Source organism: Oryctolagus cuniculus, chromosome 11 (assembly GCF_051225735.1).
Source record: "Oryctolagus cuniculus isolate XC-2025 breed Fujian yellow rabbit chromosome 11, ASM5122573v1, whole genome shotgun sequence".
NCBI lineage: Eukaryota > Metazoa > Chordata > Mammalia > Lagomorpha > Leporidae > Oryctolagus > Oryctolagus cuniculus.
In genome coordinates, this window is record NC_142877.1 from 26,173,920 (window position 1) to 26,199,677 (window position 25,758).

At 47.2% G+C, this 25,758-nt stretch overlaps 1 protein-coding gene, 1 long non-coding RNA gene and 1 pseudogene across 2 annotated transcripts; 2 read left to right on the forward strand and 1 right to left on the reverse strand.

The window, feature by feature from the left end:
- Positions 1-235: 235 nt before the first annotated feature.
- LOC103348208 (uncharacterized) lies at positions 236-4,134 on the forward strand. The gene is made up of 2 exons (XR_516648.4): positions 236-373; positions 3,895-4,134. It is a non-coding gene; the product is annotated as an uncharacterized LOC103348208 (long non-coding RNA).
- A 9,930-nt stretch (positions 4,135-14,064) lies between these two features.
- DEFB121 (defensin beta 121) lies at positions 14,065-16,046 on the forward strand. The gene is made up of 2 exons (XM_017341706.4): positions 14,065-14,178; positions 15,287-16,046. Exons 1-2 carry the CDS (start codon positions 14,121-14,123, stop codon positions 15,448-15,450), a joined length of 222 nt encoding a protein of 73 aa, XP_017197195.4. The 5' UTR covers positions 14,065-14,120; the 3' UTR covers positions 15,451-16,046.
- Positions 16,047-16,617: 571 nt separating this feature from the next.
- LOC127490965 (small ribosomal subunit protein eS19 pseudogene) lies at positions 16,618-17,006 on the reverse strand (annotated as a pseudogene).
- Positions 17,007-25,758: the final 8,752 nt, after the last annotated feature.

The following is a 25,758-nucleotide window of genomic DNA, read 5'->3' on the forward strand; positions in this document are numbered from 1 at the left end:
CAAGAGATGAAATATAGTTTAAAAATACCCCTTTGGCTGGGATATGATTTATTCTTGCTGGTTCCTAAAAGGTGAAAGTGGACAAAGGGAGGAAAGTCAGCCCAGGGGTGCGTGGCCCACAGCGTGGCTGCGGGGGATGGTGACTGCATGCAAGGAAGGCAGGCTGTGCCAGAGCAGACTGTACCCGTGGGCAGCTGGGACACGTGCAAAGGACACACATATCCCAGCTGATCAGAAGAGCGAAGAATCCGAGCTCGTCCTCATTTCTTTGTCACCTCACCAGAACTGAGACTGCTCTGTGGGCTAACTGAAGTCATGAAGATTCTTTGGCTGACTTTGACCATGCTGCTGCTCTTGTCCCAGGGCACTCCAGGTAACCTAGGCTGCTTCAGGGGAGGAGCAGGAGGTGGAGAACGGGTCTTGGTCAGGGTCCCTCAGGGCGCGTGGGAGGATGGGCTGACAGGTGGCATGTGAAATGCCGGTTTGTCTAGGGCAACAGGGAAGAGCTCCCAGATCTTGAGTTAGATCCTGCCCTGCCATGCTAGCTTTCTAATCCCCCCCAGAAAAACTTGGCTCCACTGAATTGAAATTCACTCATTTCTCCATGTGAAATAATAAATTAGGTTGAGGGGTCTACACTGGACACACTGAAATTTTGGTGTGCAAAAAAAAATGTAGCTTCTTATTTTCTCTGCTTCATCTGAATGTTTCTAGTAATCTCTATCCTGCTACTACGGAAAGTCAGGAGTTGGAAAGGGAAGAGGGGCTGGACATAAACTCAGAAGACAATTGTATTCATCTCACCTGATTTAAAACAGCCTCTTAGACTCGTTCATTCTGGTTTGGATGAAAGTTTGGTCTTTCAGTGTATCTACTTTCACCCTACACCCATCCCCTTATTCCCCTGATGGCAGTTGGATTTAGGGGCAGTTTATATGTCATTCTTAATTAAGTAGTTCACTCATTCAACAAATACTATTGAGTAGGTCCCATGTGCCAGTCACTGTGATAGTTGCTGGAGAGAGAGCAGTGAACCAACCAACCAACGAACCAAACAGAATCCCCTTCCTCTTGGAGCTCACAATTCTGTTGGGGGAGGCGATGAGTAGATTAAACAGGAAAGGAGGCGGCAAGTATCAGAGGGGCTGTTTTCAGTTTAAAAAGGGGTGTTAAGGGAATGCCCCAAAGAGAAAGTGACATTTGAACAAAGGCTTGTTCAAATGAAGTGAGGGGCTGAGCCGTGCAGGTGCGGTGGGAAGAGCATTTGTTTATTAGCTGAACTGCTGTCAAAGTCTCCTCTTTGGTTACCTTGGGGTTTAGGGTTTAGAGAGGAAAGGCAGGATAAATACTTGACTCTATCTTTGTTTATGAGTTTGCAAGCTAATGCATTAGTTTTCTATCAACCTCTGAGGTTGAGCGATTGATTTTCTCCTAAATATTAGTTTGAACACCTGGTTCTAAGCCATGAGTTCTGCAATGAGTACCCCTGTTGATATATAAATTGTTCAATTTTTGACCTTTTTAATTTGACTCATGAATCTTTTTGGTATACTCCCATGCATCTTTGGTATCTTCCTTAGTATCTGATATGACAGAATGTTTCAAATTTGTTTTATAGTTGTCTGCCCAAGAACTGGAATCAGCCATATTTCCAAGAAGCCTTGGTTTATTTTATTTTGGTGGGAGATGAAATTTTAAACCTATAATGTGGATGCTAGGAATACTGATTTCTATACATTAGTCATTGTTCTAAGATTTTTCAGTGACCAGAGATGGAAAAACCTCTCCCTGCCTCCCCTATCCATCTAAAAGTAAAGTACCCATGAGTTCATACTAGTACTCCCAATTCCAATTCAGAACTCAAATTCAGAACCAGTCTTCTCTATGACATCAAATTTTTTTCCCTTACACTGAGAATTCTGGTTCTCAAGGCTACAGGATATAGTTAAGTCACTCATTTGACTTGTCTCTCATTCCATATACGGTATGTCAGTGTAATAATACCAGTATTACCACAATAGCATGATAACTTAAACAAATTAAAATTTCTGCATATGCTCTCACCATTATGCTCTCACGTTTATATTGCACTGTATCTATTTTTTCAGGACATATGAATTCTTTATTACATACCCTACTCTCTTTTTTTAAAGTCTGTTTAATTTTAGTCCTTCTACAAGTAATTTTATATTTAATATTTATTCCTCTCTCAATGCCCCTCTCATTTGTTTGTCTAAAGCTCTTTCCTCAGGAAAAGCACATGGGAACACTGTTTCCCAGGCTTCAGTATGTTGATATGAATTTGTTTTTGCTCTTTGTACTTGGAAGTCAGTTTTGCTATATATAACATTGTTTACTTGTTTTTTTCTTTCCTTAAGTAGCTTGAATCCATGACACTATTTTTTTCCCCTGGCATAAAGTATTGTTGCCAAAGAATCTTAAGTGTGGTCTAATTTTCTTCCCCTTATATCACTTGCTTTTTTTGTATGTGGCTTGGGTACCCGAAGTATTTTTTTCTTTCTTTGTAATGTTTGATAATTATACTAGACTCTATCTTGCAGTGTGTCAATATTGTCCTGCATGCTATATTCTCTTTCAGTTTGTGTTTTCATATATTTTTCTATTTCTATTTTTATTGAGTGTAGTTTGTACCATGAGGGCACATCAAAAAGTTCATGGCAAAATCTAAATAGAAGATAGGTTTGTCTTGGTGCAAAAAATTGAAGTCTAAGCATATGAGAGATTATCAAAAAGTTTATGGAAAATGTTTATTTTGAAGCTATGCATGAATTAAATTTTTTGCATCAAAATAAACATTTTTTAAAAATTTTTATTTATTTTGATTTTATTTGAAAGCCTGAGAAAGAAGGGCAGTGGGGAGAGAGAGACAGAGAGGGGGGTTGAGAGAGAGAGAGGGGTTGAGCGAGAGAGAGGGATTGAGCGAGAGAGGGGGATTGAGCGAGAGATCGGTGTCTCGTCTGCCAGTTCATTCCCCAGATACCTGGATCAGCCAGGGCTGCAGCAGGCCGAGGCAGGAGCCAGGAGTTCAGTCCAGGTCTCCCACATGGGTGGCACAGTCTCACGTTCTTGAGCAATCACTTGCTGTATCCCATGTGTGCATTAGCAGGAAGCTGGAAATGGAAGTGGAGCCAGGACTGGAGACAGGCGCTGTTCTGAGGCAGGTGTTCCATCTTCTTTTTGGAAAAGAGGAAATTGGTGCAGTGAGAGAAGTAACCTGTACAAGCTCTTCCAGTTGGCCTGTGATGCAGATTCCCAATCCAAGTCTATGTGTTCCAAGAGTCCATGATATTAACCACTGTGATCCCCTGAATCTCTGTGAGGGGACATTCATGGGGGGCTGGATTTGGGTTGGGGTAGCCAGAGAGGATGTGAGATTATAGTTACCATCCTACCTATCTAGGGTGACTCTGCTTTCTTAAAAAGTCCCCCCCCACCCCCACCCCAGGCCTGGCAATGCGGCCTAGTGGGTAAAGCCACTGCCTGCAGTGCTGGCTCCCATATGAGCCCCGGTTTGTGTCCCAGCTACTCCACTTCCAATCCAGCTCCCTGGGAAAATAGAAGAAGATGGTTTAAGTCCTTGGGCCTCTCTATACCCACATGGGAGACCCAGAAGAAGCTCCTGGATCCTGGCTTTGGCCTGGCCCAGCCTGGGCTGTTGTGGCCATTTGGGGAGTGAACCAGCAGATGGAAGATCTTCCTCCCTCTCTCTGCCTCTCCCTCTCCTTCGCTGTAGCTCTGACTTTCAAATAAATAAATGAATATTAAAAATGAAAGCCAGTCCCCTTCCTGTCTGGCTCTGCTGATTCTCTCAATCTGGTACCTGTTTACACTCATGAGTGATAACAGTTCCCCTCTTTTTTATCTTTCTATTAGGCAGCACTGAAAAATGTTGGAATCTTCATGGCAACTGCCGTGACAAATGCACCAAGACCGAGAAGTTCTATGTTTTCTGTGTGAGTGGAAAACTGTGCTGTGTGAAGGCCAAGGAGAAGCCAAATTTACCGTGGCACTGAGTGTGTGCTTTGAAGTCCAAGGCCACAAAACAGAAGATAAATCTGTCTTGAGTCTGACCTCCGTAGATTTCTGAGCTTTAGTAAAACCTGTTTGGCTGAAGTCTGTGTCTGTCTCTTAGTGTACCCAATCACACTCGAGAGGAAATGTCTAGGTCTGGAAGTACAGTTGGCTTTTATGCATCCAAGGGTTCCACATCTATACATTAAATCTTCTGTGGATCAAAAATATTCACAAGGGGCCAGCGCTGTGGCACAGTGGGTTAAAGCCCTGGCCTGAAGCGTTGGCATGCCATATGGGCGCCGGTTCTAGTCCCGGCTGCTCTTTTTCCAATCCAGCTCTCTGCTATGGCCTGGGATAGTAGTCGAGGATGACTCAAGTCCTTGGGCCCCTGCACCTGCATGGGAAACCCGGAAGGAGTTCCTGGCTCCTGGCTTCGGATCGGCGCAGCTCCAGTCGTTGCAGCCAATTGGGGAGTGAACCATCGGATGGAGGACTGCTCTCTCTCTCTGCCTCTCCTCTCTCTGTATAACTCTGACTTTCAAATGAATAAATAAATCTTAAAAAAGAATATTCACAAAATAGCATGTGTACTGAATACGTATGGACTTTTTTCTTGTCATTCCCTAAACAATGCAGTATAACCACTACTTACATAGTATTTACTTTGTATTAGGTATTATAAATAATCTATAGATGATTTAAAGCATAGCTGCCCTTGGCACTTGTGGGAGATTGGTCTAAGACTCTCATGGACATGGTAATCTTCTGATAGTCAAGTCTCTGACATTAAATGGCCTGGTGACTGTGTGCACCCTATCCACCTCTTCTCGCATACTTGAAGTCATCTCTGGATTACTGATGATACTGAATGCAATGCAAATGCTATGTAAATAGTTGTTATACAGATTTTTATATGCATAATAGAAAGGAAAAATAGCCCGTACATGTTCAGTGCAGATGTGATTTTTTTTCCAAATATATTTGATCCACAGTTGGTTGAATTCATGCCTAAGGAACCCACGGGTATGAAAGGCTGACAGTATGGGGTGGGGGTGGGAGTGAGTGTAGGTTTTATGTAAATACTGTGCCATTCATATAAAGAACTTGAGCAACTGGATTTTGGTATCTGTGGGTGGGGGCATCTTGGAGCCAAACCCCCATGGAGGCTGAGGTATTCAGGAGAGGTATTCTGTATCCATTACCTCCTGTATTCTCCCCCAAAAATATTTACAATTTTAAGGTGTAATTAACAAAGATTTTATATATTTAAGGTGTACAGTGTGACAATTTAAAGTATGCACATATTGTAAAATATTAGTACTACCACTGAGTTAATTAACACATCTGTAGCTTCTCATATTTACCACTTTAAAAAAGGCTTGTTTATTTATTTGAGAGGCAGAGTGAAAGAGAGGGATGGAGTCAGACAGAGAGAGAGAGAGAGAGAGATCTTTCATCTGCCGGCTCACAGTGAGTGGGATTAGGCGCTTGTATGAGAGGGTGTGAAGGAGGGAGGGGCCCCTGTGTCCGCCGCGCCTCCCATGACTGAGTTCGCAGCATTTCTCCTCTCTGGAGGGGGCGCCTTCTGGAGGCAAAGAGGTGTGGTGCTCACCAACCTTTTTCACAGACTGTGTAGTCTCCAGAATTATGAGGAATAAATTTCTCGTCTTCATACATTGCACTGAATCAGGTATGCTATACATTTTTTTTTATTTTTTTTTTTATTTTTGACAGGCAGAGTGGACAGTGAGAGAGAGAGACAGAGAGAGAAAGGTCTTCCTTTTGCCGTTGGTTCACCCTCCAATGGCCGCCGCTGCAGCCGGCGCACTGCGCTGATCCGATGGCAGGAGCCAGGATCCAGGTGCTTTTCCTGGTCTCCCATGGGGTGCAGGGCCCAAGCACTTGGGCCATCCTCCACTGCACTCCCTGGCCATAGCAGAGAGCTGGCCTGGAAGAGGGGCAACCAGGACAGAATCCGGCGCCCTGACCGGGACTAGAACCCGGTGTGCCGGCGCCGCAAGGTGGAGGATTAGCCTATTGAGCCACGGCGCCGGCCTCAGGTATGCTATACATTAAATCCCAGATCTCACTCATTTTGTGACTGGAGGCGTGTACTGTTTGACCAGCCTCTCCCACTTTCCCCTGTCCCGAGCCCCTGGCAACCACCATTCCCCTCTCTGCTTTAGGAACTTGGCTATTTATTTATTTGACAGGTAGAGTTATAGACAGTGAGAGAGAGACAGAGAGAAAGGTCTTCCCTCCATTGGTTCACTCCCCAAATGGCCGCCACAGCTGGAGCTGCGCCAATCCAAAGCCAGGAGACAGGTGCCTTTTCCTGGTCTCCCATGCGGGTGCAGGGCCCAAGCACCTGGGCTATCCTCCACTGCCCTCCTGGGCCACAGCAGAGAGCTGGACTGGAAGAGGAGCAACCAGGACTAGAACCCGGTGCCCATATGGGATGCCAGCACCGCAGGCAGAGGATTAGCCAAGTGAGCCACGGTGCTGGCCCCGGAACTTGGCTTTTTAAGAGTCCATATATAGGGCTCGTGCCGCGGCTCACTAGGCTAATCCTCCGCCTTGCGGCACCAGCACACCGGGTTCTAGTCCCGGTTGGAGCGCCGGATTCTGTCCCGGTGGCCCCTCTTCCAGGCCAGCTCTCTGCTGTGGCCAGGGAGTGCAGTGGAGGATGGCCCAAGTACTTGAGCCCTGCACCCCATGGGAGACCAGGATACGTACCTGGCTCCTGGCTTTGGATCAGCGTGGTGCGCCGGCCGCAGCGTGCCGGCCGCGGCAGCCATTGGAGGGTGAACCAAAGGCAGAAGGAAGACCTTTCTCTCTGTCTCTCTCACTGTCCACCCTGCCTATCAAAATAAATAAATAAATAAATAAAAAGAGTCCATATATGAGTGCACTCATGTAGTATTTGTTTTTTTGTCACTGGCTTATTTCCCTTCAGATAGTCACCTCCAGGATCACCCATGTTGTTGCCAAGGGTGGGATTTTCTTTTGGTGCTTTGTATGATACACCACATTCTTATTCATGGATCCAACACATAGGTTGTAACCATATCTTGGCTATTGCAAATAATGCTGCAATGAACGTGGGAGTGCAGCCATCTCTTCAACATACTGATTTCTTTTCCTTAGGATATACACCGGACATTTTTTGGGATTGAAGAAAGGGATTTATTTGAAGGGCAGATTGTCAGAGTGAGAGGAAGAGGAAGAAAGAATGAGGGAGGGGGAAGGAGAGAGAGAGGGTCTGGGGGAGAGAGAGATGTTCTGTCTGCTGGTTCACTTCCCAAATGGCCACAACAGCCAGGGCTGGGCCAGGCCAAAGCTGAGAGCCAGGAACTCCATTCAGGTCCCCCACATGGTTGGCAGGGACCTGAGCACTTGAGCCATCATCTGATGCATCCCAGGGGGAGCATTAACCAGAAGCTGGATCAGAAGTGGAGCAGCCTGGACTTGAACTGGCGCTCTGATATGGGGTGCCTGCATCTCAAGCAGTGACTTAACCCACCATGCCACTGGCAGCATGAATGCTGGCCGCTGATAGTTCTGTTTTTAATTTTTTGAGGAAACGCAATGCTATTTTCTGTAATGATTGTACTAATACACATTCTGTCAACAATGCGCAAGGGTTCCTTTTTCTCTATATCCTTTCTAACACTTCTTTCATTCTCTAATATGTAGAAGTCACTCACACGTTCATCCTTCCAGCACCTTTGTCCTTAGTCCATAGGATGCTTACCATAGCCTGGGTGTGTTTGGGTGGGGAGAAGGTTGAGAAGGACACTCTGGAAGGGGGTGGGGATGAAAACACATTCTCACTTGGAGAGAGCAGAGCTTGGCTCCTGGAAAAGAAGCCAATGAAGTATTGAGGGAACAAGAAGTTTCTGCAAACGTTCAGGCAGCAGTACAGATAAGGGGCCAGGGAGGGGATGCTGGGAGGCACCAGGAGAACTGGGAAAGTGGGTAAGCTTGGAAGCAGGTTTTGATTAAAAACCCGGGTCTGTCTTTATCATCTCCCGCCATGGTCCAAACAGAATCCAGTTACACAGGAGAGCGCTGTCCTTGAGCTTGGGTGCTGGGTAAGCCTTCTGGGCTCTAGACTTGAGCCATGAAGTTTTGACACTTTTTAATTTAATTGGAAAAAGTCCGCTGAGCAGAGAGGTCTCAGTCACAATCCTCATGCTGCTTTTGTTGAGTGTTGACTGTTGAATGGAGGAGAGCCAGGAAAGCTTCAGGATGAGAGCGATTGACAAATATTCCAAGAAGTCACGAAGGTGGAATTCATGGTAAATAATGTCAGCTTCAAGCCACCAGGGGCTTCCCTCTACACTAGGCTCTGTTCTGTGTCCTGTACACGTATTACCTAATTTAATCTCTATAGAAGACTCAAGAGATCAGTAATATTATCATACAAAGGTATGTTGACAAGTTTATGGAAATGCCTATTATTGAAAAAACTGAGCATGGATCTCAAATCTTTTTTACATAAAAAAGTTTCAATTAAAAATTTCTGGGGCTGGCACTGTGGCATAGTGGGTAAAGCCACCTCCTGCAGTGCCGACATCCCATATGGGTGCCTGTTTGAGTCCTGGCTGTTCCACTTCTGATCCGGCTCTCTGCTATGGCCTGGGAAAGCAGAAGATGGCTCAAGTTCTTGGGCCCCTGCACCCATGTGGGAGACCCGGAGGAAGCTTCTGGCTCCTGGCCTACTTGGATCAGATGTTTCCTTCTTCTCCCCCACCACCCCGCAATGCTCCCTGTCCACGAAGACTACAAAAAAGGGACATGGAGATGTGTTTCCTTTCCTCGGCTGCAGTGCTGAGCAGAGGGACTAACCGGGAGCGAGTGGCAGAAGCCTGAGAAGGGAGGTAGAAGAGTCCTGGGCAAGACATGATAAATCCACTGGAAACAGAAAAAAGTTGCTTTTCCAGGCTGGGCATTCTCCAGTGAAGGGTGTTTATGATTTAAGGGTCAAAACTGGAGTCAATGGCCAGGCAGGGAGCAGACATGGAGTGTTCTGAATCTGTCTTCTTCTAGGCCAGAGGTGGCAGCAGCCGTCACTTAAGGCTCAGAAGAGGGAGATGGTGTTGTGTGGAGGACCACAGCACTGCAGAAGCCTGTACAAAGGGACCGGGTTGTCCTCAGGGCCAGGTACTGCACCTGTGCATGGGGACTCCAGTCAAGTTCACAGCCAAGTTCACTCCTCAGTGCAGACAGCTTCCTGCTGAGGCCTCCTGCCTTTCTGAGTCCTCAGGTCAGTTTATGAATGGGCCTCTGGGAGACTCCTTTCCACTTCCTGAGTCTTGTCTGGAAAGCGCACATTCCCTCCTCAGATCTTGGTTCTCGCTTTCTTAGTTTTCTTGCTTTGCTCCCATACATTCTTTGCTATGTTTTCTGTTTTTCACTAAAAGGCATTCACCCCATTCATGACTTCGTACTTGGCAACATAGAAAATCTGAAATTTGTAGGTATCAGATTTTTTCTCTTGGCGACCTTGGAATGGGAGCCATGGAGAAACAGCTGATTCTTGGCAGAAGCCAGGACGGGAGGATGTGGCATCCTGAGAAGGGAGCACACTCCTGAGATGCTGGGGAAGACGGTTCAGGTGTGGGAAGTCCCTCCTTAACCTGCAGAAGAATTGCAGCCTTCTGTCTTGAATGTCTTATGCCAGGTAAGGAAAGGGTTTTTATGAGCGTTTTCTTTTCTTTTCTTTTCTTTTTTTTTTTTTTTTTTTGACATGCAGAGTGGACAGTGAGAGAGAGAGACAGAGAGAAAGGTCTTCTTTGCCGTTGGTTCACCCTGCAATGGCCGCCACGGCCGGTGCACTGTGCTGATCCGATGGCAGGAGCCAGGTGCTTATCCTGGTCTCCCATGGGGTGCAGGGCCCAAGCACCTGGGCCATCCTCCACTGCACTCCCTGGCCACAGCAGAGAGCTGGCCTGGAAGAGGGGCAACCGGGACAGAATCCGGTGCCCCGACCGGGACTGGCACCCGGTGTGCCGGCGCCGTAAGGCGGAGGATTAGCCTATAGAGCCGCGGCGCCGGCCTATGAGCGTTTTCTCTACTGCTGAGAACCACTGTTGATTCTGATAAGTAACAAACATGGTGGATTTAGATTCTTCCTTTATTCTGAATCTTACTCTGCTCATCAGGGACCACAGGAGCAAACACGCAGAGCTGTGATGGGCTCTTTAACGAGGGGAGATAGACCCCAAGCAAGAGTTCAGTGCAGGAGAAACTGAGCCATGAGGGGCCTCTGGCTGTATAAAGGAAGCGCCTTCTCTACCAGGGCTTCTGTAAGGACGGTGCCCCCACGAGTGGCTCCCTTCTCTCAAGACACTCAAGGCACTGTTGTGTCGTTTGCTCTTGCCTTTGGCCTTGTAAACTCAAATAGGTCCTCAGTTCCCTCTGTGCATCCCTTTCGTAAGGAGGAGGAGGGATAGGTGCCAGTCCAGGGGGCTCATCTCCTTGCTAGCAGCAAGCCCACCCAGAAGCAAGCCCTTTATCAAGGGAACATTTCTTCCTTTCATTTTCGCCCCGTGTTGCAGATGGTTGGGTTAATTCTTTTTTTTTAGTATATGAAGTATTTTATTATTATTTTATTTTGTTTATTTGAAAGACAGAGTTACAAAGAGAAGTAGAGACAGAGAGAGGTCTTCCATCCGCTGGTTCACTCCCCCAGATGGCCGTAACAGCTGGAGCTGTGCTGATTCAAAGCCAGGAGTTTCTTCCGAGTCTTCCATGTGGGTGCAGGGGCCCAAGGACTTGAGCCATCTTCCACTGCTTTCCCAAAGAGCTGGATTGGAAGAGAAGCAGCCTGGACTAGAACCGGTGCCCATATGGGATGCTGGTGCTTCAGGCCAGGACTTTAACCTGTTATGCCACAGCACCAGCCCCTCTTTTTTTTTTTTTTTTTTTTTAAGATTTATTTATTTATTTGAAAGGAAGAGTTACACATAGAGAGGAGAGGCAGAGAGAGTCTTCCATCCTCTGGTTCATTCCCCAGTTGGCCGCAACGGCCAGAGCTGTGCTGATCCGAAGCCAGGAGCCAGTAGCCAGGAGATTCTTCCGGATCTCCCACGCGGGTGCAGGGGCCCAAGGACTTGGGCCATCTTCTATTGCTTTCCCAGGCTAAAGTAGAGAGCTGGATCAGAAATGGAACAGCCGGGTCTTGAACCGGTGCCCATATTGGATGCGGGCGCTTCAGGCCAGGGCGTCAACCCTCTGTGCCACAGCACCGGTCCCTGGGTTAATTCTTTATGGCAGGTTTATCAGAATCATTCTTGTTTCATATTAGAGCCCCCAGCCCTCACAGGCATCCTGGAAACCCTGGGTCTTGAACCTTCCCGGACCTCATAGTCAAGGCACTGGGCTGCACTCCCACCCACAGTGCATGCGTTTTACTGTGTCCGTGTTCCTGACTTCATTTGGCATTATTCACTCCTGTATGTTTGCTAGTCTGCAGCCAGTCTGCCATCTGCTTTTATATGGCTTACCAGTTAAGGACGGTTTTTTACATTTTTAAATAGTTGGAAGAAATAAAAGTGATAATACTTAATGTTATGTGACAATTATATGGAATTCAAATTTCTGCATCTGTGACGTATTGCAATACAGCCACGCACGTTTGACTGTGTCTGCTGCTGCGCTACAGCTGCGGAGTTGAGTAGCTGTGGTGGAGACTGCATGGTGTATAGACTATATTTACTATCTGCATCTTCTTATTTACCTTTTTATTAATATAGAGAGAACAGACTTAATGAAGTCATAGACACAATTCTAAGAATATACTATCTGCATCTTTACAGAAAGCTTGATGACATTTGGTTTACATCATGAATTTTTCTTGGATACAATAGTCTTATTCCATGCCAGAAAGAAGATTTTCCTCATTATTACATTTTTTGTGTTTGCTCATTTTAAAATGCTAGGCCTAGCTGCTGGCTTCATGTGTGTGTGAGCCATTACTAAGTAACATTCCTCTCTAAACCCCCAATTACAACAGCAATCCTTGATTATCACTCACATGGCAGCAGGTTGCTGGGGTTTGGTTCAAATGCTGCTCTCGAAGCTGGAATGGCTGGGGTAGCCAAAGTTCTGTCTGCAAATCTGCAGGTCACCTGGGATGCCTCTGCCCCACGTAGCTCCCATCATGAGGATGTTTGGGCCTGGGACATGTTCTTCTCATGGTGACAGCCAAGGCACAAAAGGTGAAGTGAAATCATGTATCACCTTTTAAAGCCTGTGCCTAGAACTGAGCTTCTGTCACTTCTGTGCCTACATCACAAGGCCCAGGCTAAGACCAAGGTTAAAGGACAGCAAGATAAAGTCAAGGGCTCCCAGAACGGGACCTTGGCAAACGTGTGGATTCCAGTCGAGGTGAAGAACTGGGGTCAAAAAATGAATCTACAATACCTTATAAGAATACCACAATGGCAATAAGTGGTTTTCCTTAGCCATCCAGGAGGATGCCACAGGTTCCCATGTACATGTGCTATTAGAAGGAAGGGCTGTGTCAGGCTAGTGTGTGGCACAGCAGGTTAAGCCACCCCCAGCTATGCTGGCATCCTACACTGGAGTGCCAATTCAAGTCCTGGCTACTCCGCTTGCTATCCAGCTTCCTGCTAATGTGCCTGGGAAGGCAAAAGAAGATGGTCCAAGTCCTTGGTCCCCTGCCACCCATGTGGGAGGCTCAAATGGAGTTCCTGGCTTCTGGCTTTGACCTGGCCTAGCCCTGGCTGTTGCAGTCTTTTGGGGAAGTGAACCAGCAGGTGGAAGATCTCCCCCTCCCCTGCCATTCTGTCTTTCAAATAAGCACATTTTTAAAAAAGATTTGTTTATTCATTTGAAAGGCAGAGTTACAGACAGGCATAGGCAGACAGAAGGATCTTCCATCCACTGGTTCACTCCCCAAATGGCCACAATGGCTGGAGCTGGGCCAGTCTGAAGCCAGGAGCCAGGAGCTTCTTCACGGTCTCCCACATGGGGTGAGGGGGCCCAAGGACTTGGGCCATCTTCCACTGCTTTCCTAGGCCATAGCAGAGAGCTAGATTGGAAGTGGAGCAGTTGGGTCTTGAACCGGTGCCCATATGGGATGCTGGCAATGCAGGCAATGGCTTTACCTTCTATGCCACAGCATTGGCTCCAACACACAGATCTTAAAAAAAGAAGTTCTGGGCCGACGCCACGGCTCAATAGACTAATCCTCCACCTGCGGTGCTGGCATACTGGGTTCTAGTCCCGGTCGGGGCGCCGGATTCTGTCCCGGTTGCCCCTCTTCCAGGCCAGCTCTCTGCTGTGGCCTGGGAGTGCAGTGGAGGATGGCCCAAGTCCTTGGGCCCTGCACCCCATGGGAGACCAGGAGAAGCACCTGGCTCCTGGCTTTGGATCAGCGTGGTGTGCCGGCCGCAGCAGCCATTGGAGGGTGAACCAATGGTAAAGGAAGACCTTTCCCTCTGTCTCTCTCTCTCTCACTGTCCACTCTGCCTGTCAATAAATAAATAAATAAATAAATAAATAAAATAAAAAAAGAAGTTCTGTGGCTTTCCTGCATTTCCAATCCATGAATCCCGATGCACTCATTTCCGGGGTGATGACTGTGGAGCTATGTGGGTTACTTACTTCTGTGTCCGCCCTTTTTTGATAACAAATCACCAGCACCCTGGACATCCTAAAATGCCCTTAATGCTGGAAAAGAACGCAGGGCACATGTAAGTGTCACCCTTTCGCTGATCTACTTGGTTCCTCTTCAGTTTCCTCAGTCAGAAATAAATCAGTACCAGAAACATTTGTTCTTGTTCTTAGCTGCCCAGTTGTACTATGCAACTCTTCAGAAGAAAGGCTGTCTGTGTGTCACCCTCCCTTCCTGTCTCCCAGCTTCCTCAATCAGTGCGGGTCATTACTTGCCTGCTGGCCTGATCTCCAATGACTGTTCCCTTTCTGGTTCACTGATCACAGCTCTGCCCTGCTCCTTAGGGCAATAAATGCCCACCTGGACCCCCCAGGACGGAGACCTCTGCCTGTCTTGCCAGTCCAGAAGCCTCCCATTCTTCCTTCAGGCCCCATCCTTCATGAAGCTCCTTCTCCTGGTTTTGCCTCTTGCCCTGTTCTTGGGCCAGGTCTCCCCAGGTAACTAGGACCTCTCCGAGGGGCTTTGGGTCAGGGAACCTTCTGTGTGCTTAGGGAACTCTGAGGGCTCTGACCGCTTGGCTGGGAGAATGGCCTGGAGGTCTCCACAGAGGCCTTTCAATCGTTGCTCTGGTCAAGAGGAGGTTTGGTACTCTAGTACCAGCTGATGCCCATTTGTTGACCTGTCTGACCTCTCTCTGGAGAAGTTGCACATGAGGTCCTGGGGTGGGATGCAAAGAGAAAGAGACTTAGGTATGGAGTCGAGAGGAAGTGTAGGCTTTTCCAAAAACACTCCTTGGGAAGATTTGGACATTGATTTATTGTTGCCTCCATGAAAATGGTTCCCCAATTTCTGGCTGAGAATTCTAATTCTCAACCCCAAATTATAGGGAACCTATAGGTTGTAGGTTCCCCAGAGCAGCTGTTTGTTCCTAATTCCCTTGATAGCAAACTGTTCCAGGGGGTTTGGAGAAGGGAGTGTAACATTCTTGGAAGCTTTGTTGATGTCTTAGAGGACTTACCGATGTTCGAATAGGTTTATTTTAGATTCTTGTCCCCTTTCATTGACACGGCCAGAAGGAGGGGGCCAGGGGGCAAGTGGACAAGGTGGCTAATTGGCACTGGGCTCTGAGTGCCTTATACTGTATGAGGAGATGAAACCCTGGAGGGAGGGATGTTCTTTCTTCTCCACAGGGCGCTGGCCAAGGAGGCGAAGCTGTCCAGTAGATCCCATGCCACTGACTTCGGGGCTGTGACTGGGGACACAAGTGGAGGGAGAAAAGACAGTGGTTATAGACAGAGAGTATAGACAGTGGTTATAGACAGAGATTATAGACAGTGGTTGCAGACAGAGATTATAGACAGTGGTTGTAGACAGAGATTAAAACAGTGGTTGTAGACAGAGATTACAGACAGTGGTTGCAGACAGAGATTATAGACAGTGGTCTACAATCTCCACTGAGCTCAGAGGCCACCTTGTAAAGGTTCCTTCCCCATGGATCTCCTTATCCTGTGCTACTCTCTGGTAGTCGGCTTCAGCTTCTCCCTCCCTCAGTTCTTGGTTTGCTTTCAACACTGACACTGCTCCTTCCTTCTCTTTTGCTTTCAGTGATGAAGTGTTGGGGTACATCAGGCAGGTGCAGAGCGACATGTAAAGAGAGCGAAATATTCCATATATTGTGCAAATCCGAGGAGAAGTGCTGTGTGAATCCCAAGTACGTGCCTGTCAAACCAGCATCCACCTCTTTGGCAAAGATACCGCTCCAACCATGAGTCTCAACATCACTGGATTCCACAGTTCTATTAAATTACTCTTGGCTATACCTTGTTTCTGTGTGACAATTCCACCTAGTTATATACTTAAGACAAGTAAATAAAGAAGGTGTGTGTGTGTGTGTGTGTGTAAGAACAGAATGGACCAGTAAGTGGTAAAAATATTAGCCTTGCAAATAGCTCCTAGTTTATTGTTCCATAGCTAGTCCTAGATTATATAATACTGTTCAACAGGTGGGCATTGGGCACAGTGGGTTAAGTCACCACTTGGGATGCCCACATCCCATTTCAGAATGCCCAGTTCAAGTCCTGGCTACACTGCACTTCTGATTCTGTTTCTTGTTAACGTGTCTTGGAGGCAGCAGAGGATGACACAAGTGCTTGGGTTCCCGATACCCACATGGGAGACCTGGATGGAGACCCGGGCTCCTGGCTTCAGCCTGGCCCATCCTGGTTGAAGCAGACAATTGGGGAGTGAACCAGCAGATGGAAGGTCTGTCTCTTTTTCTCTGTCTCTCCCTCTCTCAGCATCACTCTGCCTTTCAAATAAATAATTTAATAAAAAAAGAATGTTCCTCATGCTCATTTGATTCTTTTCTTCTAGACCAGCACTGCCCATAGAACTTTCACGATGGGTTGTCCAGCAGAGTAGCTACATGTGGTAACTGAGCACCCTAAGTGTGGTTGACATGACCCAGGAATTGCTTTTTAATTTAATTGAACTTAATGTAATCTGTATTTAAATGTACAGGCTAAATGTGGCTAGTAGTTACTGTATTGTGCCGTGTAGCTTTAAAGTCTAGAGACGTAAGTCTGAGGCAGCTGTGGGCACCAATCTCTGGGTATTTTAGGGGAGACCTGGCAGTAAGCAAGGATCTGGGACGAACACAAGAAGCCATTGTCAGTCCACTGCTTCTCAGCTTTCTCCCAACGCACCTGCACTTCTGCCCTGTCCTGTCAGGGGCTCCAGCACGTGTCTCTCACACATGGAGAGAGCTGCCGTCAGCCCCTAAGTGGGACAATAGGGGCTTTACCTCTCTCCGCCTCATGGTCTGGGTCTGGGTTCCAAGTATCCCCAACTCCCAACCCTTGCTACTTACCTGATTAATCAAGAACTTTTTTTTTTTTAAACAAATGAGGCAGTTTATTGACCCAGCATCCTTTGTTTTAGTGTTTCTTGTTGGCAGCGACCACCTGTCCAGTGAAGTCTGTCCAGGTCTTTTTGTCCTTGAGAAGTCAGTTTGCGGCCCCAGTCTTGGTTCTTTTCCACCATTTTCAGCTCACTGGGGCTTGCGGGACCCAGGGGGCCACACTTGCAGCCTCAGCACAAGTGGCTGGGCACGGGGCCGTTTCTCTGATGTCGAGGTAGACCATAGACCTTGGTCACAGAGCTCGCACCAGCTCCGCCCCGAGGGTCCAGGTGCTGTGTGGTGGAAGCAGCATGGGTGCAGGGCTTGACCGTGTCCATCCACTAGGGACTTTCGGCTCCCTGAACGTGTTGAGGAAGGCTGCCAGAGCTCTGGGGAACTGCTGCGGGTTACAGTAACCCCAGGCATCGCGCCGCCTCTGCACTGCCAGCCAGGGGACATGGGCAGAACCGTTTTTTTTTTTTTTTTTTCTTTCAATCCTGAGTCTGAAATTCTGTTAGGGTCACTTGTCTCTGTTGTGTGAGAGCCTTGCACTTGGCCACAGCTTTACGGCCTCAGTCTCCCCCAACTCATTTTCCTGATCAAAAACCCCAACCTCGCTGCGTAAGTATCACTCTGATTGTCAGGGCAAGAGCGTTGGTTCCAGGATCAGAGTATCGGCTGTGTGGCCCTGGGAAAGTCACTTGACCCTCTGTTGTGTCATCTCTAATGCAGGGACCTGCCCTACACAGTGTACAGGGTGTCATGAGAATTAAAGGAGAGAAGAGCTAGGAAAGTACCCAGCCCGGAGCCTAGCACACCTTCAGTTCTTGATACATGTGAGGTGAATCTAGGTTCATATTTACTCCCATATTTTCTCCTTCTAGGTTCTTCATAGCAATTCTCTGCTGATAAAAAAAAAAAAAAATAAGATCTTCCTTACTCGCTTTGCCCTCAACGCCTCTTTGGAATTAATGTTTTGTGTTTTTTTCTTTTTTCTTTTGACATGCAGAGTGGATAGTGAGAGAGACAGAGACAGAGAGAAAGGTCTTCCATTTATTGTTGGTTCACCCTCCAATGGCCGCTGCAGCCGGCACGCTGCGCTGATCTGAAGGCAGGAGCCAGGTGCTTCTCCTGGTCTCCCATGCGGGTGCAGGGCCCAAGCACTTGGGCCATCCTCCACTGCACTCCTGGGTCACAGCAGAGAGCTGACTGGAAGAGGGGCAACCGGGACAGAATCCGGCGCCCTGACCAGGACTAGAACCCGGTGTGCTGGCGCTGCAAGGCGGAGGTTTAGCCTATTGAGCCACGGCGCCGGCCAAATTAATGGTTCTTAAAATTGGAACGGAGCTCTTGCCTCCACTGCCACCCCTCTACCCTGTTTTCACTAGTTCACCTCCCTAACTCTGCTTCCTTCCATCCTCGCCTTGAACGTCAGGATCTATTCCCTGGGTCATTTCTCTTGCAGACCTTGCCAGTTCCTTTGTTCACTCTGCCTGGTATCACTCTCAAATTCCCAACCATGGTAGAATGCAACCACTTGCCTGCCTTCTCCATATGTATAAATTAGCAGCTGATTATTGGGAAAAGAACCATCCAACTGGCCTCACTGATTCTGCTGGAAATTCAAGGCCTCAGACTCAAATAGCACTCAACATTGCCCACCTACTCTCTTGTCTTCTCCAAGAAACTTGCTATTTTTTGAGATAACCATTACAGGATTTTCCCCCTCTTTTCAATCTTCTGTCACTCCTTTCCTCTAAAATACTAATCCTTGCCTCATATTTTGAGAAAATAGAAACCGTTGGAAGCAACTCCTTTACCTTCTCTCTGAGAAGTCTACGCACGCTTGCATTTGGTCCTGCAGCTCCCATCTTCCTTTAGTTTACGGTGAAAGAATGGCGTCTATTATAGAAATGTCCTTCCTCGGCATAGAAGCTGGCCCCTCTGCCTGTATACAGCCCATCCTCTCTCCTACTCAAGCACTTCATCTGCAATTCTTATCTGTATTCCCCCAGTCTGTTTCTATCATACCAAGTACTCTGGTCCCCTCATCTTAAAATAAAGCCTCCCTTAATTTCACATTCATCCACGCCCCATTTGTTGGCAGTTCTTCAAAGAAAAACTTCTAAAAATGTTGTCTGCCTTCACTTTGCCAATTTTTTTTTCCCGTTAACTTTTCAACTCAATTCTGTTCAGCTTTGACCTCGTTGTTGAAACTTCTCCAGGAAAGATACCCAGCTATCCTCAACATGGCCTCACCTGGTGGAAGCCGCCCTGTTTTCCTGTACTTTGATTTCTGAGAAAGTATTTGATTTGGAATCACTGCCTCCTCATTGAAATGCGTCCTTGTCTTGGCTTCAAAGAAACCAGACTCTCCTGGTTGTCCTCTGATCAGCTAGAGAAGGCCAATCCATTTCTAGCCTGGCTCTTCCTTCCCTTCCCAAAAGCTAGAGCTTGAGCCTAGGCTGTTTTCACACCGGGTAATTTGAGTACTTTCTATATTCTGATCACTCCCGTGTTCCTATCTGCAACTCCACGCTGTCTCCAGCCTCTCTGCTCAGGTACCTGTGCTGTTGAGTGACATCTCCACGTGGTCGCCTCTTGTATCTGGGATGGAACTCTTGCTGGGGACCTCACTTCACCAAGCCTTATACTAGCCTTTTACTTCCCTCCTCAGTCAATGGCAACAACAGGTTCCCAGTTGCTCCAAACCCAGCAGTCTTCTTTGATTCTTCATTTTGCCTTACTCCATTCAACCTATCAGCAAAATCCTAAGGCTCTACCTTCAAAATGCATCTCAAAACCATCCATTTCCTTCCGCCTAGTTCAAGCCATGGTCATCTTTGTCTGAACTTCTACAACAGTCTCCTAACTAGTTTTGCTAATTATTCTTTGACAGAGCAGCCTAGAGGTTAATTATATACTGTCACAGCTCTGTTTAACTCCAAACAATGACTTCTTATTTAAAAATAAAATCTAGACTGAGTGCCATGGGCTGTGAGGCCTTTCCTGGCCTGGTTAGGTAAGGAGAGCTGGGAATGTTTATTCTGGGTCTGGAAGGTATTTATTCTAGAACTTGTTTCTGATGACCAGTAGAATCAAGAAGAAAGGATTTTCCTCAATCTGGGTATTGAGTGGTTTGAACACATCATAGGATGTATCAGGTAGTAGGAGGTTGGGAAGGGTAGGGTGAGAAACACTGCACCCAAACTGGATTTATCTAGATTCTGATTACATTTACATTAAGATCTTGTTCTACACTTTGAATCCACAAAGATCTGTCTGTGTATTGGCAGTCACTCAAGAATTTGATGGCAGTTCTATACTGTTGGGACTCAGGACTTTGTATCTGCTCCTCTTGATGTCTCAGACTGTTAGCCATCAGTACTCCTTCTGCAGTGTTTTTAGGAACACTCCCCTTACCTCACTGTTTTCAGGGATGCTCTCGCAGCCCAGGTCTTCATTAGCATCCCGTCTCCATTTTTGCTCGTATTCCGGGTCTTCTGCTGCATCTTGCTGCAGCTCCTGTAATCTCCCTGGCAGGTCAGAACCCACAATAGCCTGCTGTGATCCACCTTAGGCACCAGCATCACACCCGGGCTCTTGCCATTGATGCTGCCACTAGGTGAGTGTTTTCTCCAGCTCTGCTGTGGTTTGGATTTAATCTTTAAAGATTCCAAGTTTTTATGAGAACATTCAGTTGGCTGGTCCTGGATCAAATACCTGTCTGATAATCCCCAGGGTGGCACAAAAGAATATTTGCCTTTAGTGCTTTCTGAAGCAAGAGGTCAGCTTTCCTATCAAGACCCAGAGGATAGAGAGTAACTCCAATCTGAAAAGGGCCTTAGATGCTGAGTGTCTAAAACTGCAGCAGATGACTATGATCAGGGACTATTCACCTTCACCCGGATGCTTTCCCTCTTACCTCAGTCTCTCATTGCCAGGGTGAGGAGAGGGCGGTGCCCAGGGTAGAATGTCTAAGGGGAACTCTCAGGGTCATGGAGATGCCTTCTTAAAGCTCTCTCCTTAGGTACCTACCTCACCTCTCCCTCGTCCTGGCCATGCCAATTACATCCTGCATTTGTCTTTTGCAGGACGTAACACACCTGTACTTGATGCTTGCTTAGTGTTTCTCTTTATGACAGATTATCATCTCCATAAGACAAAGATTACAGATGATTTTCTTTTCTGTACCCAGAATGGAATTTGTCACACATTGGGCATTGAACTAAAACCAGTTGAGTTACTGACGGACTACATGAGATATATTTGGCTTAAAATAGCAGAAATGGTTCCATGAGACAATCCCTTCTTTCAGGTGTATTACACAAGTATTTGATATTCAGTAATCATAGAATGATACTGAAATACATGTTGGAATTATAATACAGAGCACTTAGCAGGGATGAGTGGCAGTCACATCCGTTGCTGTGATGGTCCTTGGTCAATGGCCTCATTTTTTTTAAAAGATTTATTTATTTATTTGAAAGAGTTACACAGAGAGGAGAGGCAGAGAGAGAGAGAGAGAGAGAGATCTTCCATCCAATGGTTTACTCCCCAATTGGTTGCAACAGCTGGAGCTGTGCCGATCCAGAGCCAGGAGCTTCTTCCAGGTCTCCTGTGTGGGTGCAGGGACCCAAGGACTTGGGTCGTCTTCTACTGCTTTCCCAGACCATAGCAGAGAGCTGGATTGGAAGTGGAGCAGCCGGGTCTCGAACCGGTGTCCATATGGGATGCTGACGCTTCGGGCCAGGGTGTTAACCTGCTGCGCCACAGTGGATCTTTTGTTTTAAGGACAAGAGAAGAATGTCATGGCATATGGGAGAGGAGATGGGGGTTTGGTTTCAAGGGTGGTAGATGAAGCACCCCAAGGTGGCAGGTAGACGGGCAGCATTGCTTGCATGTGAATCACTGTGGAGACAGCCACTATGGCCACGCCCCTGGGAAAGGCAACAAAGGCCTCGATGGCTGGGCCCACGTTTGGTGGAGGCTGCCACAAAGAACAGTTTCTTGTTGTCCAGATCTTCCCAATGAACAGCCAACAGAGTGCGTCAGCATTATCCCCACTGCAAAGAGCAAGGGTGACAATTATTATTATTATTATTATTTTGACAGGCAGAGTGGACAGTGAGAGAGAGAGAGACAGAGAGAAAGGTCTTCCTTTGCTGTTGGTTCACCCTCCAGTGGCCGCTGCGGCCAGTGCGCTGCGGCCGGGGCACTGCGCCGATCCGATGGCAGGAGCCAGGTGCTTCTCCTGGTCTCCCATGGGGTGCAGGGCCCAAGCACTTGGGCCATCCTCCACTGCACTGCCAGGCCACAGCAGAGAGCTGGCCTGGAAGAGGGGCAACCGGGACAGAATCCGGTGCCCTGACTGGGACTAGAACCTGGTGTGCTGGTGCCGCAAGGCAGAGGATTAGCTATTGAGCCGCGGCGCTGGCTAACGGTGACAATTATTAACATGATGGAATAAGGACCAGCTCCCTCCTCGCTTCCCAGAACAGTAGTCCCCTAGGACTACTCCTAGGAGGATCCAGCAGAAGATGCTACAAAACCCCAGCAAAGCCTGCACTGGCCGTCTCAACAGCTAGGCCAGCGGTGTCTTAGAGCTGGACTTAATAAATAAATAATAAATAAGTAAATGAATAAATACAGTGCAGTATCTACTGAGGCCTGAGTGTGGTGGAGCATTCATGATTGGCACGTGACTGTCATTATTTCAGTACATTATGGAAGCAATGCTTTCACTGTGTTTGTTTCACAGAACGCTGCTTGAGACAGGACCCACAGGTGGGGAGGTATTGGTTAAAGGATTTCCTCTAGGATCCAGCCCCTCTGAAATGGCCTCGCCGTACTTTCACGAGCCCCTGGCACTCGCATGGTGCTTCCAGAGCCTCAGGCCCTCACGCAGAGCGTGAATGCCTGGAAGTGAAGTCGTCCGTGAAGGCTGTGATTTTACCCTTCTCACTTCTTTACCTTCTTGCCATATGATGAACCCAGAACTTTAGTGGGGGGAGTCGATGAGGCCAGGTGGGCAGGACTGCCCTGGAATTTGATGACTGGGAGTTCTTTCCCCTCTCTGCTGTGGGATTTAGGCTTCAGGCAGTGGGAGTTCTGCCAAGAATTTTATATGCAAGTGCACAGATCTGAGGGAGTAGGTGGTGCCTGGTCTGCAGAACGGGCCAGGTCTGGACGTACCCATGTGGGTGGCACAACCAAGGCCAGTCTGGGCTGGCCCCAGGAGACATCACACAGCAGTCACAGGCCAACCTGGCTGTTTGATTAAGACTCACTGTGGTCACCATTTCCTGGGTGGCATCTGCCTGCTGACCACCCACACTCCCTCAGCCACTTCCCTTAGCCTTTGCCCAGCTCGCCGGCTCGACAGGAGAATCCACCTGCTATGATAGTGTCCCGGAGCCTGGGGCTGGAGAGGCCTGAGGGGAAGAAAGGGGCAGAACTGGACAGAGCTGTGGTCTGTGGCATATGTAGGAAGACCTGTGAGCAGGCACACATGCAAGTACGACTGAAAACACACAGATACACATCCATGCTCCAGTTACATGTCTACATACAAACTACATACGTGGTCTTCAGAAGGCTCATGGAAAACGCATGAATTCCCTTTTACCATAAAGTACCCTCATACGTACACATGTGCTTCGAAGTACTCATGCTCACAAAAACAGATAACTAGGACACACATGCAAAGTATCTATAAAATATATAAAATTTATATATAAATATATAATATATATTTACATATATAAGTATATATATATAAAACATACAAAATTTAGACATACTTACCTATTCACAAATTGACACATGTGTATGTACAACACAAACATGAACCGGACATTCAAACAGAAATGCTCCATGGCAATTAAACACTCCTTTTCCATTTCTCCTATGCCAGTCCAGGCCACTTTTCTGCATCACCACGGTGCTCTCTGGGCATTCATGTGTAACAGCAGGTGTTTCCTAATGGAGCTTAAGGAATACTGAAAGAGCTGTAGTCAGGAAGGGCCTGGAGTCTCCTGGTCTAAACAATAATAAAAGCAGGTATGTACACAGCAGTTATTAAGTATCAGGTAATATCCTACATGTTTTGTGAATATTCACTCATTAATCCTCACATTAATCCTGTGAATTATTATTTCTCTTGTTTTACAGCTGAGGAAACCAAGTTAGGTTCAGTGACTTCCAAGGTAGCACAGCCAGGAGACAAACTTCAGAACTCAGGTCTGGAATCACCCTGCTGTGTTGTCTCATTCGGTACTGAGTCTTGCAGATGTTGAATGATTTGCTCAAGGACACAGGTAAGCTGCTCAGTCTTGGTCCAGATTGAACACTTGGCATTATTGTCACAGCCAGATAGTGTCTCCCACACCCTGTCGTCCTGGTGAGCTCCATTGCCCATGAAACAAGTCCTCATGAGTACCTTTACTGACCTCAGACACCAAGAAGTTTATGGTGGTGGCCAAGTGGAATTCAAAAATCAAGCAAAATTTAACTCTGAAATAAAATGTTACTCTTGTGAAACGAGGCAAAGCATTCCCATATGCTGAAAGTAAAAGGGGTTCTTAAGTTTCTTTGATTTTTTTTTCTGGCCCTGTGCCTTCCTGGTGCTCCAAGCATGGGCCCTGTCTTCCTGTTGGCTGCCCAGTTCTCTCCCTCAGAGCTCCCTGTCCTTTCTCTTCCATCCCCCACAGTGACTTCTCTAGATCTTGCCCATCTCCCTCCACACAGGGGAGAAAACCGAGTTTGCTTTTGTAAGACTGGAGAGGCCCAAACTGCCTCCCTTTTTCCTCATTGCTCACCTCAAAACAAAGAACTTATAACTGACGTGTCTTGAGCACTTACCACCTCCCAAGGACTGTACTAAACCCTGGACAGGAACTGTCTGTTGCTTACATGAACCAGATAGTATTGTTGCCCCAGACTTGGTTAAAGAAATTACACCTGGCCATGGCATCAATTTAGGATTTAAGCCAATGAAATAATTTAGCTGTTTGCCAGTTCAGAGAATTCCTAGAACCAGGCTTAGAAAATGAGTGGGGACCAAGGATGGGGGTTAGACAGAGCCGGAGTGGAAAATCACCTTGCAGACCCAGTGCAGAGCAAATTCGGTTCTCACCAAACCCTTTGATGAGGACCTGAGCCTACTCCCATTTGTCCTGCCTCCCTACTTCCCCTGGACACTGGACCTCACTGTGGGCTCCTTTGCTAAGATTAATTCTCCACTATTGCTCCTTCCTGTATTAATGAGCACTTGATTCAAAGGACAGGATGAGATCATGTGATTGGCTGAGCACAGACCGTGTGTTCACATCCTAGCTGCAAGGGAGGCAGGAAAGCAAGTATTTGAAATTGTAAAGTTTTGTGGTGCAAAGCATCACTCCCTCTCTTCAAAACTCATAGGGTAGGGTTCTCCCCAGATGGAAAGGTGAATGCAGACAATAAACAGACAAAAATGAAGCAAAACAAACAAAATGAAACCAACTGTTCATATAGTTGCAGCAGTCACACGATCCGGATTCAAATCCAGGTGCACTTGACATAAATGTTCGAGGGTTTAAGGTTTTCATTTAATTCTTTAACTCCATTCCCTTCTTCCCTTAGATTTTTTTTTTCCATCAACAAAACCCCTCTCTTTTCTGTGCTTTCAAATCTTGATTACACAGTGGATCAGCTTGAAGAACGCTTACCTCTCGCATGCTGTTGCAAATACGGCTTTCTCCACGGCCTGAGCCTCTTAGGAGAGTCCAGGGTTTGAATTCTGATCCCCATTGTGGCCTTGGCTTGGTCATTTCATTGCCTGGTGCCGTGGTTTCCTTCTTTGCCACACACACCTCCTAGTGAGGGTTAACCTTGCAAATGGATAATCCACGGTTGGGGACCTTATTACAGAGACCAGTTCCATCAGGGCGGGGGTGGGAATGAGCAGTGACTGCAGAGGGGCTGATGGGCGTGTTCTAGGTTTAGGTGACAACGATGGTGGCTCCACTCTAGAAATCTCCAAAAAAATCTTGGCACCATACACTCAGTGAGTTCATTTTACGATCCGACAGACATGTTATTAAAAAATGAGGACCACAACCAAGTGTTTCTCTGACCTCATTCCCACCTTCTCGCCACAGAGACTCCTCACGTTCTAGGTGACTGATCTCCTCCCTTA